Genomic DNA, 14,071 nt, shown 5'->3' with positions numbered 1-14,071 from the left:
AGGCATTTCCATCCATAGATAAAAATAAACAAAGCCAATGAGAGAAAGCTATTCATCCAAATATACAGATGATATTTGTCAGTTCAGCACAGTAAACTATCCTTGTATTCAGAGCCTAAATAATACAAGCCCAAGTGGCCAACAGCCTCCACCCCAGCATCCCGAGGAACGTCTGAGTCACTGGGGACTGGCAAGAGCAACATCAAGTTACTTTGACTTTCCTCTTGGCTGCTGCCACTGCCGCCTCCTCCTCCTCCTCTTCCTCTCCTTCTGTCTCTTTCCTCTTCTGATACTTTTTGAGACAAGATCTCACTAAGTAGACCAGGCTGGCCTTAAAGACACAGAACTCTGTCTGCCTCTGCCCTCTGCCCTCTGCCCTCTGCCCTCTGCCCTCTGCCCTCTGCCCTCTGCCCTCTGCCCTCTGCCTCCCAGCTGCTAGAATTAAAGGCATGGCCACGAGGCCCAACGGCTTTCTTCACACAGGATAAGCTTTTTAATAGATGCTAATGGTTAGTAAATTGTTTTGATTAGTTAATAATTAGTCTGTGTTACACAGTTTTAGTTTATGGCTCATACTTAAATATAGATATATAAGTAGCTAAATCATTCTGCAGGGAGCTTAGTTGGCAACCAAGGAAGTTGTTATTTTTCTAAAAGCTTTCTCTGGTAAAAAGTTTCAATATTCTCTCCAATGTTCCCCTTTCCTGTTGCCTTTTGAGTTTCCCTGGTTTCCAGTAATTCCTAAAATTTGGGCAGTCTGTACAACGTGTCTCTTAGTCTAAGTCTGACATGTTCTGACAAGCCTTGGTCAGTTGGGGAAGCAAGGCCGTAATTAGTGACCTCCGGCACGGTATGGACTCGGAGAACAGCGACCCTTGAGCTGGGCGTGTTCAGGGATGTCCTGATGTCTGGATGATTCTCTTAGTTCCAGTGACTAGTGGTTGTAGCCTTCAGGCAGGCTTGCTCAGCTAGGAGAGGACAAGAGTTAGGAACCACAACTCCCCTCTGGGCTCAGCAAAGACATTTTCTGGACCGCTGCTTTGGCATCCTTGTTGGACCTGACCAATCTATCTCCTGCTCTCGCCCAAAGAATTACAAGTAATGTTTATGTTAACTTAGTATACAAGTAATGTGTTTAATGAGGGCATTTTCATGCAATGTATTATTATGCTTTGTCTTAGTCTTGTGTCCCATGTCCCTTGCCCTCAGAGGGGTGATTTTAGCAACACCAATGGAGTCCGTGAGAGTGAAGAGAAGACAGAATGCAAGCAGCCCTTGCTCACTGAGAAAAATTTACAGCTCAAAACTAACCAGTTTTTTTAGAGCAATTTTTAAAAGCGTTTCTCAGGTGAATCCTTAAGTAACAGGAAGAGAAGCACCTGAGAGTATCATCCAAAAGGCAGATGAGTCCCAGAACCAAGGGTTCTGATTCAGGCCCCCACCAGGCAAGCCCCACAAAGCCCTACTATGTGAGTCTTTTACAAGCTCCCTATGTGGTTTTGATTCAAGTTGGAACTTAGTAGCAGTTGGTCTCACTCTTAGTCTTAGCTTTGTACTAAACACACCCAAGGATTCCCTTAAGGTCAACCAGACCTATGATTTGAGCATCCCAAGGACAGGGGGCTTGGCCTCTCACAGTGCTCTCTCTAGCTTTGGAAAGTCTGTCCTAGGAGCTGGTTATGAGATCAGTCCCGAAGTCCACCTTCTCAAAGTATCTACCCAGCCCACCTACCCTCTTTCACTCACCAACTGCAGTGCCAGGCACCCTGCTTTGCCCCGTTCTTGTACTCCTTAAAACCATAAAAGTCCACGACACGGTTTCTGTTAGGACTGTTTTGATGCAGAAAATTGATAGTAAAGAGCCTTGATATTGAAGCCTCCTTCAGTGTGGAAGGTGTGAGAAAAATCAGATTGATATTTGAATATGAGGTTAAGAGTTAACATGTACTCTAATATATGGCAAGTATTACCATAACAGAAAACAGTCTTGTCCCAGTAATGCCATGCAAAAATGAAAATCTAAAAAAGTAAAACAGCCTGTCAACGTTGTGACATTATTTATAAGTGTAAAAATTTGATGTCATCTGAAATTTTAAAAAGCTGGTCGTCTTTCAGCAGGTTGTTTTCCTGAGGTGCCTGGCACCAACTCTGGAGTCCCGGTGCCTGTCACAGGCACGACTGTGCTGAGGGAAAGTACTTATCTCGGGTTTTTATTTGCACAATACCACAAAACTGTGGAGTATAGAAATGTGTGTAGATGCCTGCATATGGTAGGCCTGGTATATGATAAATAATACTTAGAATTATTTTATCATAGTATCTACTCTCAATAGAAAACCTTGAGATTAGTAACTATTCAATTACTAATTGTGGAATCTGTTTAGCAACTAGGGAAACACTGTGTAATTTCAATAAAAAATAAACTCAACTATGCATATGCAGTGTACTGGTTATTCCTGGTTGTCAACTTGACTATATGTGAAATGAACTACAATCCAGAATTAGAAGGCTCACCTGTGGCCCTAGTCTGGAGGCTGAGAGATACAAGTTTCCGACCTGAATCTTGGCATGGAGATCTTGAGGCATAGTGGCTATGAATTCCAGAAGATTAAGATGGGAAGATCTACGAGTTCAAGATCATGTGGGATTAAAGGTGTGGTGGCATAGTTGCTATGAATCCCAGAAGATTAAGATAAGAAGATCTACGAGTTCAAGGTCATTTGGATTTAAAGGTGTGGTGGCACACACCTTTAATCTGGGCCACACCTTTTGCTGGAGACCTATATAAGGGCATTGGAAGAAGGCAGGCAGGCTCTGCTTTGCCTGCTTGCCTTGTGGGACTGAGCAATTGCTGGATCCTTGGACTTCCATTCACAGCTGCTGCCCACCATTGTTGGGAGTTGGACTACAGACTGTAAGTCATCAATAAATTCCTTTACTACATAGAGACTACCATAAGTTCTGTGACTCTAGAGAACCTTGACTAATACATGCAGTTAATAGAATTTTACTAAGGATACATGGAAGAATGAAATGACCATCCATGGTACACAGTGTTAAGGCTATGATCTTTGAAAATAGAAGCATACACCTCTTAAAAGAAATAAAAGTCCATGTTTCTTAAAGGGGAAATTTCATAATAGAAATATGGCTGGTCTTAACAGTCCTAGATAACGACCATTCTGTTTGTTCCAAAGAAAACGCCATTTTGTGTTTATTTAAAGAGAAGACTGCAAGCCTTTATCTTGGGTTCCTGTTACCATTGTTTCCTTCATCAGCCAATGGCTGGCAGCACTCGAACACCCTCTGGTGGCAGCATGCCCAAAGTGTTGTGTATCAGTGTGGGGGAGGGTAATTCTAAGGACCAAGTGGTAAATGCTTAAAACTGAAAAACTTCAGCTTGAATCTATGCTCATTTATATTAGGTTCCATGTGACAGGCATCATGAAACTATCATTAATGTACATCATTGCCAATGAAATATGCTAGAATAAAACCTGATGCACAGATGTATGTCGACCTGTGGCTCCTTGTTCCTGGATCTGATGACTCATAGGATCTGTTTGATGCAGTATGACCACAATGCTCCATCTGGCCCAAACCTCGTCATATAGTTAAGTCTTCAGTGTTTAAAGTTTGGGCTGAGAAAATTTAGGGGGAAAATAGCAAAGGCACTTGATGATTGAATGCAGACAAAAATCTGTGCAAAATAGAACTCAAAATATGGTTGTTGAGAGAAGGTAAGCAAATGATTGTATCAACCTGCTGTTAGTTAATTTAGAACATTGTGGCTAATCCTAATTGAAGCGGTTTCTAAAATCTCCATTGCCCACCTTGTCACCTCACTCCAGTGGTCAGAATGAAAGCTCAAGAACTCTCATTTTCTGTATTATTCACACCAACAGGAGAGCGACTACCAGTTCCCTTTCTCTACTGTCTAGTATTTTTTATTGCTTTTTTGTTTGTTAATCTCAAGGTGATGGTCTATGTATTAGACAAGTCAGTTATGTTCTCCTGGAATTCAGGGAGGTCCTTGCTGACTTCCTGCTTTTGTCTGTCCATCTTGGAGAGAGGTGTGCCAGAGTCTTCAAGTGTAATTGGAGACTATCTCTTTGAATCCCAAGTCTGAGGTTGGAAACCCTCGGGTGCCATGGCAGCTCTCAAAAAGTTTCTGAATTTGGAACATCTCAGATGTTGGACTTTCAGATTAAAGATACTCAAACTAGTACAGTGGCCACTACATCGTGGTCTGCCCTCCACTTCCTTTTCATTTATAGGTATGTAGAATGGGTTTCTGTGGCTGAAGAGCACTCCCTGTTCTTCCAGAGGACCCACGTTGAGTTCCCAGCACTCACATTGGGTGGCCCACAACTGCCTATAACTCCAGCTCTACCCCTAGAGAAACCCGCATCAGTCTTCCATGGGCACCCATGCACAAATGTGTGAATGTGACTGTGCGTACACTCACAGAGTAACACAGACTCATGTACAGATACAGAAATTAAATGAATATTTAAAACTAGTTTCTTATAGACAACCTATATATATAGGAGCTACTATTTTTATCCATTCTTACAATCTATGTCTTCATTGTCATTTAAGATGATTATTGGTATGACTGAGTTAACATTTGTGTTGATCAGTCTTCATTGTCAACTTGGCTGGATTCAGAATCACCTAGGAGACACTGCCTGTGGGTGTGACGCTGTTTCCTGGGAGGCGTAACTGCTTGCGTGGTTTTGAAAGGTGCTGGATATTGTCCTGGCCCTTGCATCTCTGTAGATACCACATGCCTTTTCTCCAATTTTATACAATCTTATTTTCCTCTTATTTTCTAATTTTTCTATAATTTACCTTTTATAGTTTTTAAGGTGCGTTTGTATTGCCTAATGGGTTCTTCAAGCTTTCTGGGTCTGTAATTTGTTGTCTAACATGAATATAAGGGTATCTTCAGTCATTATTGCTTAGAATATATTTTGGTTCCCCCCTTTTCTTTTTCCTCTGATATTCACATTATGTACATATCATGCCCCTGTAGTTGCCCCAAAGTTTTTTTTTCCCAATGCCTTTTCTCTTGCTTTTGATGTTTTTATTGTGATTTCCTCAAACTCAGTGGTTCCTTCTCTACCGTGTCCATTCTGCCAATCTCCCGTAACAGGCACTCTTTGCTTTTGTTGCAATGTTCTTAATCCCCAGCATATCCTTTCATTTTCCCCTGGACTTGCCACTTCTCTGTGTATATTATCCATCCAGTCTTATATTATGTGTTACTTATCAATCAGAATTCCTAATCTATTAGTTAAAGTTGTTTTAAACATCGAGCTTAGTAAGCCACGCACTCTTGGTAACCCAAGTGATTCTATGTACTTTAAATCTGGCTGTGTTCTCTTGCCAACCAGACCAGCATACCATGGAGAAGGAGCTGTGACAATAAGACTGTGATGCAGGTGATGGTGATGTTGGAGAAAGGGAAGCCTTAGACAGCCCTGTAATCAGGAGTCTAATGGCACCGGACTGGGAGCTTTGCAGGTGCATTTCCTGTCCAGTCTAGCCCTTCTTAGGAGAGGCAGGACAGTACTAGATGGAATTATTTTCTTTCTTTGACCCAGAAAATCAGAGCCAACTGGACTTGGGTGTTTTAATTCTCCCAGGCTGCTTAGATTCTGATAAAACCCTCCAAGGCTACCCTGAAGATCAACAGGGAGAAATCCAAATATTTTGAACTTGCTGATGATGGGTCAAAGAGCTTATAAATGTAAAGGAGTTGCTCATGAACTTGGCTCGCCCTCAAGCGGCACATTTGTAGATCTGATCCCCTACAGCTCACAGAAACTGAGAACTAGCTAAGTGGTCAGCTCTCCGGCTCCCAACAGGAAAGTTCCAGATAGCAATGCAAAAAGGTGCTGAAAATTAAACCAGTTTAAAACCATAGCTGCCAGCAGATTGGCTGGATCTTTTGACCTGAACTGAACCATGTCTACTAAAGCCAAAATATTAACTGTTTTCATGGGCTCTGAGTAATGCCCAGAATCCCATCACATAGCCATTCAACGGTTTTCACAGATGAAGAACCAGGCAAACTCTCACCTTGCCTGAGAAGAGACAGCAGATACCAGCTCACATGCTAGAGGTTCCCGAGTTAAGTGACAAAGACCTTCCCACAGCTTTTACATGCACACACCAACAAATAACTCCAAACATCAAGTCTAATGGAAAACAGAAGTCTCAGAAGCCACAACTTATGAAGAATATCTCTTGATGGTGTTTAAGTATTTCCAACTGATTCCATTTTTCACTACAAAAGTAATCCCCCAAATACAGTCTTATACCTTTTGTTGTTCATCTGAGGATTTTAGAACTGAGAAATACAGTAACTGAAAATTTTAACAACCAACTGATTGGTGAATAGGAGATTGAAAGTAAGAAAAGTCAGTGACTCCAAGATAAATAGAAAATACTCTGTCTGAAAAACAGACAGAGTAAAGGGAGAGAACCTGAGAATCCCATGGTACAATAGCAAAAAGCTTGAACACTGAGAAAGAGGCAAGAAGTGGAGAAGCCTCAAGAGTAACTCCCAAGCTTGTGCACTTGGGAACGAGATGCGGTAGAAAATGTGAGGGGAACAAATTGACTGGAAAAGTCTGGCTTTGTCTACCGAGAGTTGAAAAGTAAAAATTTGGCATTCCAAGGAAGTTCCCGCCTGGAGATACTGACTTGGAAGTCATTGCTTGTCACTGGAAATTTGGAAACAGAGAGGGGAATAAAAACATTAGACTCCAGTGCGGCCAGGCAACAACAGTACATAAATCTTACTGTGGCTATAGAGGAGTATGAAAGTGTGTTTCTGACCTGGTGTAATGGCACATGCCTTTAATCCCAGCACTCAGGAGGCAGAGGCAGATGGATCTCTGTGAGTTCATGGCCAGCCTGGCCTGTGTAGCAAGTTCCAGGACAGCCAGGATTATAGAGAGGCCCTATCTTTATTGTTGTTGTTGTTATGTAAATATTTTACTTGTTTACATCCCAACTGTTGCCTTCTTCTGGTCCCCCCTCACAGAGTTCTTCCCCTCACCCCCTCCTCTTCACCTCTGAGGGGGGCCCATCCCTAGGTATCCCCTTACCCTGGGGCATCAATTCTCTACAAGATTAGGCATATCCTCTCCCACTGAGGTCAGACAAGGCAGCCCTCTGCTACATATGTGCTAGGGGCTTTGAAACAGCCCATGTATGCTCTTTGGTTGGGAGTGGCCCTATCCTTAAAAAAAAAAAGGAGGGGTGGAGGGAAAAGTTTGTTTCTGCGTTCTGACATAGTTGAGTGAAAGTTGAACAGCCCCCATCCTGTGTGCTTATCAAGTGGTTTCCATTCAGTGAGGCTGGGAAGGCTGGTGACAATCACCTTCCATTGTCCCTAGTCCAAATGCAAGGGAAGCTATAAAATGCAACCTTCCTAGGTATTCAGGAAGGGGGAAGGATATGACAGATAACAAAGTGTGTTTGCCACAGGGGCTAAAGGAAGAGTATGAATTTGGCTAAGTGACCATGAGATAGAAGTATAGATGAACATGCGTACTGTTCTTGTGGTTTCATATGCAATTGTTAGTAGTTTATAATGGAAACAATGTTGAAAGGCACTGATCTCAAGTGCCCCCCCCCCCCCCCCGTGTAGCATCCACCTGAGCCACATCCTTCCTTGCATATCCATGCTCCAAGGGTTTCTTCTGCTCCACTGCTCTATGTCTCTCAGTGGTGCTTCCCTGTAATACCATCCCTGAGAAATACAAATGTCTTGTAAACTGTGGGAGCCCTTGGGATGACCCTTCTTCACAGCTGTGCACATCTGCAGGGTCTTCCCTTCATGATGTCCATGGTCGTTTCCCAACTCAGATGTAAATAGCATGAAGCAATGGTTCGTTCTCCAGGCAGCTCCACTTCTCTGTGTTCCTCTCTATCCTCACTTAGTAAACAAATTATGTATTTCAAAGAATGAAGTAGGAGTTAAACCAACTTTAGTCATCTGCCCTATCCTGCTACTAATTACTGAACACCAACTATTTTCTAGCAATGGTGGCACAGTATAAACAGAGCAAAGTCTCTGTGCTTACAGAGTAGCGCACAACAAAATACCAGACAGCGAGGAGCACTATATGGAAGAGTGAAACAAGCCTGGTGGGGATGTTAGTACTGTTTTAGTAGGATGACCCAGAATAAGCTAGGCAGAGCCATCAGGCAGGCCAGAGAGCTTGAGGTTGGAAGAGATTTAGGAAGACCACGTTGGCCAGAGGGAAATGTGGCAAGTAGCAAGACTGGAGAGGCAGATGATGCAGAGTTTCAACTTGGACCAGGTTTGATTAGATGTTATTGAGCAGAAAAGCAATGGGCTCTTGTTTATGTTGCTAAAAAGCATTGAACTGAAGGAGGGTTGACTATCAGGGGCAAGGGTGAAGTCAGGTAATGCAGAGCCTTTAGAAGGCCACACTAGTAATTTGAGGTAGAAACATGTAAAGAGGAAAAGGTCCAGAGCCTTCCTGGGAGGAGTCCTAATCCACGGGGATGCTCATGGTCCAGGACGGTTACAAAAGCAGTCCCAAGTCCACAGGGATGCCCATGGTCCAGGAAGTTACAAAAGGAGTCCCAGTCCACAGGCATTGCCCATGGTCCAGAAAGTTACAAAAGGAGTCCCAGTCCACAGGGATGCCCGTGGTCCAGGACAGTTACAATAACATGCCCAGAGAGCTGAGGTATTAGGTCTGTCCATATGCTGCTGCTGGAGTGTGGGCAGGAGGAAGCACCTAAGGGCCAATGAGAGTCAGAGTCATCATCAAGAGAGGACACTAGGATATGAGGAGACAAGCCTGGGAACCCTGCTGATAGAGAAAAGAGAAAGGTACTGGACAGAAAGAACTTTGGTACGTTTTGTCAAACATCGTCTTTTCTTTTGGCAGCTTAACAGAAGAAAAGAGTATCATATTAAAGGAATTTGAGAAGATACCTAAGCCAGGAGTAAGTATTAGAGTTTATTAAATGCAGCTGTATTCAAAAATCCCTTTAGAAATAATAGCATACCCTGAAATATTTGAAGCACCAATCATCCACAATCCATAGTCACTGCAGATGCCACAAGGAAGGTGTGCATGCTTGTGAGGAGGCACAAACGAGGCATGTTGTAGGCTGTCTGAGCTGGCACCTGTTAGGCTGTGTCAGTCACAGTGTCTGCTTTGTTTCTAGAAGAAAATAAATTTTTTGTTTGTCACTTAAGAACATCTCTTCTGTTGCTACTGCACTCAGAGCTTTCTGAGCTTCTCAGACCTGGTTCATAAAGACTGTACACCACTTTCACACCATGACCAAGGCAACATGTAAAAAAAAAAAAAAAAAAAAAAAAAAAAAAAAAAAAAAAAGCATATAATTTGGATCTCATGGCTACACAGCTTAGTAGAGGCTCTCCTGGCAAAAGGCAGGCAGGCATGGCACTGGAGCAGTAGCTGAGACCTTACATGGACCCAAAACAGTAAGACATACACACACACACAGAGAGAGAGAGAGAGAGAGAGAGAGAGACAGAGAGACAGAGAGACATGAAGAAAGGAGTGGGAGGAGGAGATGGGGAGAGAGGGAGAGCAGGAGAAGGGGAGAGTGGGAGAGAGAAGGGGAGAGGGGGAGAGAGGGCAATTTGAATTTGAATTTTAGTTACAGACTAAATTTAGAATTTAGTTCCTTGTGGTTTATGGGTTGTTCTTCTTGTATTCCAAACTTCTGGGCTAATAATAATAACTCACTTATCAGAGAGTGCATACTGTGTTTGTTCTTTTGTGATTGGCTTACCTCACTCAGGATGATATTCTCCAGATCCATCCATTTACCTAAGAATTTCATAAATTTATTGTTTTTAATAGCTGAGTAGTACTCCATTGTGTAGATGTACCACAATTTCTGTATCCACTCCTGTGTTGAGGGACATCAGGGTTGTTTCCAGGTTCTGGCTATTATAAATAAGGCTGCTATGAACATGGTGGAGCATGTGTTCTTATTACATGTTGCAGTATATTTTGGGTATATGCCCAGGAGTGGTATAGGTGGGTTAAGAAGAAGGAAGACCAAAAGGTAGACATTTCATTCCTTCTTAAAAGGGGGAACCAAATACCCACAGAAGGAGTTGCAGAGATTAACTATGGAGCAGAGACTGAAGGAAGGGCAAGTCAGCCTAAATATAGCTCTCTCCTGAGAGGCTCTGACAGTACCTGACTAACACAGATGTAGACGCTCACAGCCATCCATCGAACTGAGTACAGGGTCCTCAATGAAGGAGTTAGAGAAAGGACCAATGGAGCTGAGGGGTTTGCAGCCCCTTAGGAAGAACAACAATATAAACTAACTAGTACTCTCAGAGCTCCCAGGGTCTCAACCACCAACCAAGGACTGCACATGGAGGGGTCTGATTGTTCTGGCAGCATGTGTATAGTAGAGGATTGCAGGCTCGATCATCAAAAGGAGGAGAGGATCTCGGCCCTGTGAAGGTTCTGTGCCCCAGTGTAGAGGAATGCCAGGGCCAATAAGTGGGAGAGGGTGGGGTGGCAGGCATGGGGAGGGGGGAGGCAACAGGGGTTTGTTTTTGTTATTTTTGTTTGTTTCTTTGTTTTTTGGAGGGGAAACTAGGAAAGGAGAACTTTACATGTAAATAAAGAAAATATCTAATAAAAAAAATTTAAAAAAAATTTAGAATTTAGTTACAGCAGTAGGTGGGAATTTCAAAGAAAACTCAGAGCAGGCTAATCAATCTATCCACTTGGCCATTATTAGCTGATAGCCCTTCTGAGTATAAGAAGGCTTTTATCTGTAAGTCAAGCCCACTCCAGATAATAAATAAGACAGAGGAAGCCAAGTGTCCTGGGAGCCTGATGGAGGACACTAAGGAGGAGAGTGTGCAGAGGCAGTGTCAGGAAATGTGGGTGCTTGATGGAAATCCGAGCCTCCTCATGGCCAGCTGCCATGTAGGACTCAGGCTAAGCACAACACAGATATTCAGATTGTTTGCATTTGACTTTGTCAAATCTCAAAGCTACAAGGAAACAGAATGTACATTTTCACAGTGCTTTTTAGTATGAAATAAAAATTAACACAGAAAACATTTAAAATATGAAGCACTCAATTTTAAAGTACTTCAAAACTGTCACATGCTTAGTTAACATGATACAATTGCATGCTTAGTTAACATGATACAATTGCATGCTGTGGCACAATAAGTTCCCCTTAACTTCCTGGGAATCACTAGTCTTCAAACATGTGCAATGAATATGGTGAAAGGGATTGATTTTAGTTTCATTTTTAAGTGGATGAGCATTCACCTGGACTGTCTAACTGGCCATTTTCATAACTTTTAAAGGAAATAGAGAAGAAGACAAGGCTCCTGAAAGAAAGCACTGAAGAACTGCGCAAGGAGGTGATGCAGAAGAGACTGGAGATCAAAAACTTGCGGGAAGATGTGGTGTTCAAGCAGAAGCAATTAGTGAAGGAGCAGAAGGAGTTAGAGGAACTGTTAGAATATCAGGTTGGCTTGAAGGTATGCTGTCGACAGTCCGTGAATGCTTGCACATGGTGCCTATGTGGATATAAAAACACAGGGATGGAGAGTCGCTACTTCATGTGACCGAAAGATCTGTCACACAAACTCAAAGGATTCTGTCAAATGCAACTTAAATTCTGACAATTTACAAAGGGCGTGAGAGTGTTTGATGGGAAAAGGCACATGAAAAGCTCACTAACACTGTCCTAATTTGCAGACCTAGACTTGGCAAATGAGCCTCCAACATTTGCAGTGAGGGTCACAAACACACATGATTCCTTGAAAGGAACAGACTATTCAACCCTCTTGTATCTGTTTGTATTGCCTTACACTTCTATGCTTGATTCCACTCTTCCTTTTACCGTAAAAGTGACTAGGAGCCTATATTAATGTTTTAGGAAGTAATGTATTGCAATTAATTTTATTTTGAAAAATGTATAATAATTCTCAGAACAATTTAAGGAACCTAGAGTTATTTAAAGAACAACTCTCAAGACTCATTGGCTTAGAAAATCCTGATGACTGACTCTGCCCTTTTCTCCTACGACCTTAGCACAGTCACTTACCCCACACACATCTTCTCTGGGGATATTGGAACTAAGAAGAGACTCCTTTGCCAAGAGCCCAGAGGGCATCGAATCTAGGACTCTCTTCCCAGGGCGTGTACCTAAGTTAGCATTGGCAGCTTTCTACTTGAAGAGGGGCTTTCAAGCTGCCAAGCTTCAGCCCTGCAAACTATGCATGTGCTCCAGGATGAAGCAAGATCCGACAGAGAAACACTCCACCCTGTCAGTGCTGGGTGGCGTTTAGCTCTCATACTCACGTGTGGTTCCAGAGCTCAGAATCTCCTGAACACCTCAGATCAGGGGTATTTCATTGCCTCTAATGCAACGCCTACACTGAACTTTCCACTGATGTATACAGCTTGCTGATCCTGAAGGTCCACAGGTTTAGCTTTCAACCTTGGCCCTGCACATAGGACCTGGGCAACTAACTGTAGGCCATGTGATTTGGTTTCTTTTGTTGTTGGTTTTGGTTTTGGTTTTGGTTTATCATGTCTCCTTTCACAATCTGAGACAGGACTCCCTGGAAGCAGTATCTTAATGTGGGAGAAATCTGTGGGGCTCACAATGGGGCAGGATAGAGCTTAGGAAGATGATGGGCCAGATAAGGTTTCTACTGTGTAGCTCCACTCTCAGCCTGGCACCAGAAAGAACCCTAGATCTTTTTTTTTTTTTTTGGTATTTTCGAGACAGGGTTTCTCTGTGTAGCCCTGGCTGTCCTGGCACTCACTCTGTAGACCAGGCTGGCCTCAAACTCAGAAATCCACCTGCCTCTGCCTCCCAAGTGCTGGGATTAAAGATGTGCGCCACCACCGCCCGGCAGAACCCTAGATCTTTAATTGAACCACAGAGGCAATTCTCCTGAGCCAAGGAGCATGTGGTAGTATCTCATTACATCAGCTAGCCACTGGCCACAGCTGCCATCATCATTCCTTCTCCTCTCTCATATGAAGGAAGAGGGAATCTTAGAGGGGCACCTGTAGCTGTCATCTGCTTTTTGAGATAGTAACAACTATAAAGACCTTTTAAGGCCATTGTGAATATTGGAGGAAATAAAGTGTACAGGGTAGATGGTAAGAATTCTACAAAGTCTAATTTTTCTCTCATTTAATTTGCTTGCTTAATTGACTATACAACTTACCATGATTGTATTTCTTTACTAGGATGACGTGGTCCACCATCAAAGTGTTCCTGTACAAATTATGAAGGAGATAGAAAAAATGACACGCAAAAAAGTGTATGATTTAATACTTTTATTCTAAACCCCTGCTAAGCTACCCACTCCCAAATAATGTGTGTATATGTTATAATATTTACAAGTTATAATCTTGGAAATGCCTGATCCTGATCCCATATGGGCTCTATGTATCATGTTCTTTAAAAGAAAATAATACAGCAAATGATAAGAGTTCTATTTCAACTGATAAATTCTGTTTCTATGGAGACCTTCAGTGACTTCATTAAGGCTGGGGATTGACTATTTGAACTTAGAATTTCATGGTCCCAAATGATGCTCACTCAACCACAGCCCGAATGCTAGCAACTTGTCACTTTGCATCAATTCACCCTCACACAAGCAGAGTAGGCTTGGGTATGAGGATGACTGACAAGCTCTTAGGATTTCAGTGATCAAAAAGAAATACAAGATTTGGTGTATATAAAAATATTCTTGAGAAATAGCATGATCACTCTAGCAACTGCTCTTAAAAGACTACAGGAAAATGGAACAGTGGTGATTCTAAAACCCAAGATCACCAGAAGGGAAGTTAACAGAGTCAAGTCTGGTCCAGGAGGCTAGTCACAATGGGAGCAGAAACCACAGGTGACAGAGTGCCATCTATGGAGAAAAGAGAATGGACAAATGCCTGTTTTCAGGAGCATTCTAGGAAACTATCCCCTGTCCCTCTTTCCCTCTCCCTGTCTCTCCTCCTCCTCCTCCTCCTCCTCC

At 42.7% G+C, this 14,071-nt stretch overlaps 1 protein-coding gene across 2 annotated transcripts in view; it reads left to right on the top strand.

The window, feature by feature from the left end:
- Ccdc146 (coiled-coil domain containing 146) overlaps nt 1-14,071 on the top strand; it is a 135,690-nt gene that overhangs the window by 90,481 nt on the left and 31,138 nt on the right. For both annotated transcript variants that reach the window (XM_031380078.1, XM_031380077.1), the window contains exons 5-7: nt 8,943-9,000; nt 11,381-11,557; nt 13,287-13,360. In XM_031380078.1, the coding sequence (XP_031235938.1) occupies nt 8,943-9,000; nt 11,381-11,557; nt 13,287-13,360 (309 nt within the window). The remainder of the gene's footprint in view (nt 1-8,942; nt 9,001-11,380; nt 11,558-13,286; nt 13,361-14,071) is intronic.

Source organism: Mastomys coucha, unplaced genomic scaffold (assembly GCF_008632895.1).
Source record: "Mastomys coucha isolate ucsf_1 unplaced genomic scaffold, UCSF_Mcou_1 pScaffold19, whole genome shotgun sequence".
NCBI classification, from domain to species: domain Eukaryota; kingdom Metazoa; phylum Chordata; class Mammalia; order Rodentia; family Muridae; genus Mastomys; species Mastomys coucha.
Note: the sequence above shows the minus strand (reverse complement) of the source record. Positions and strands in the feature narration are given on the sequence as shown.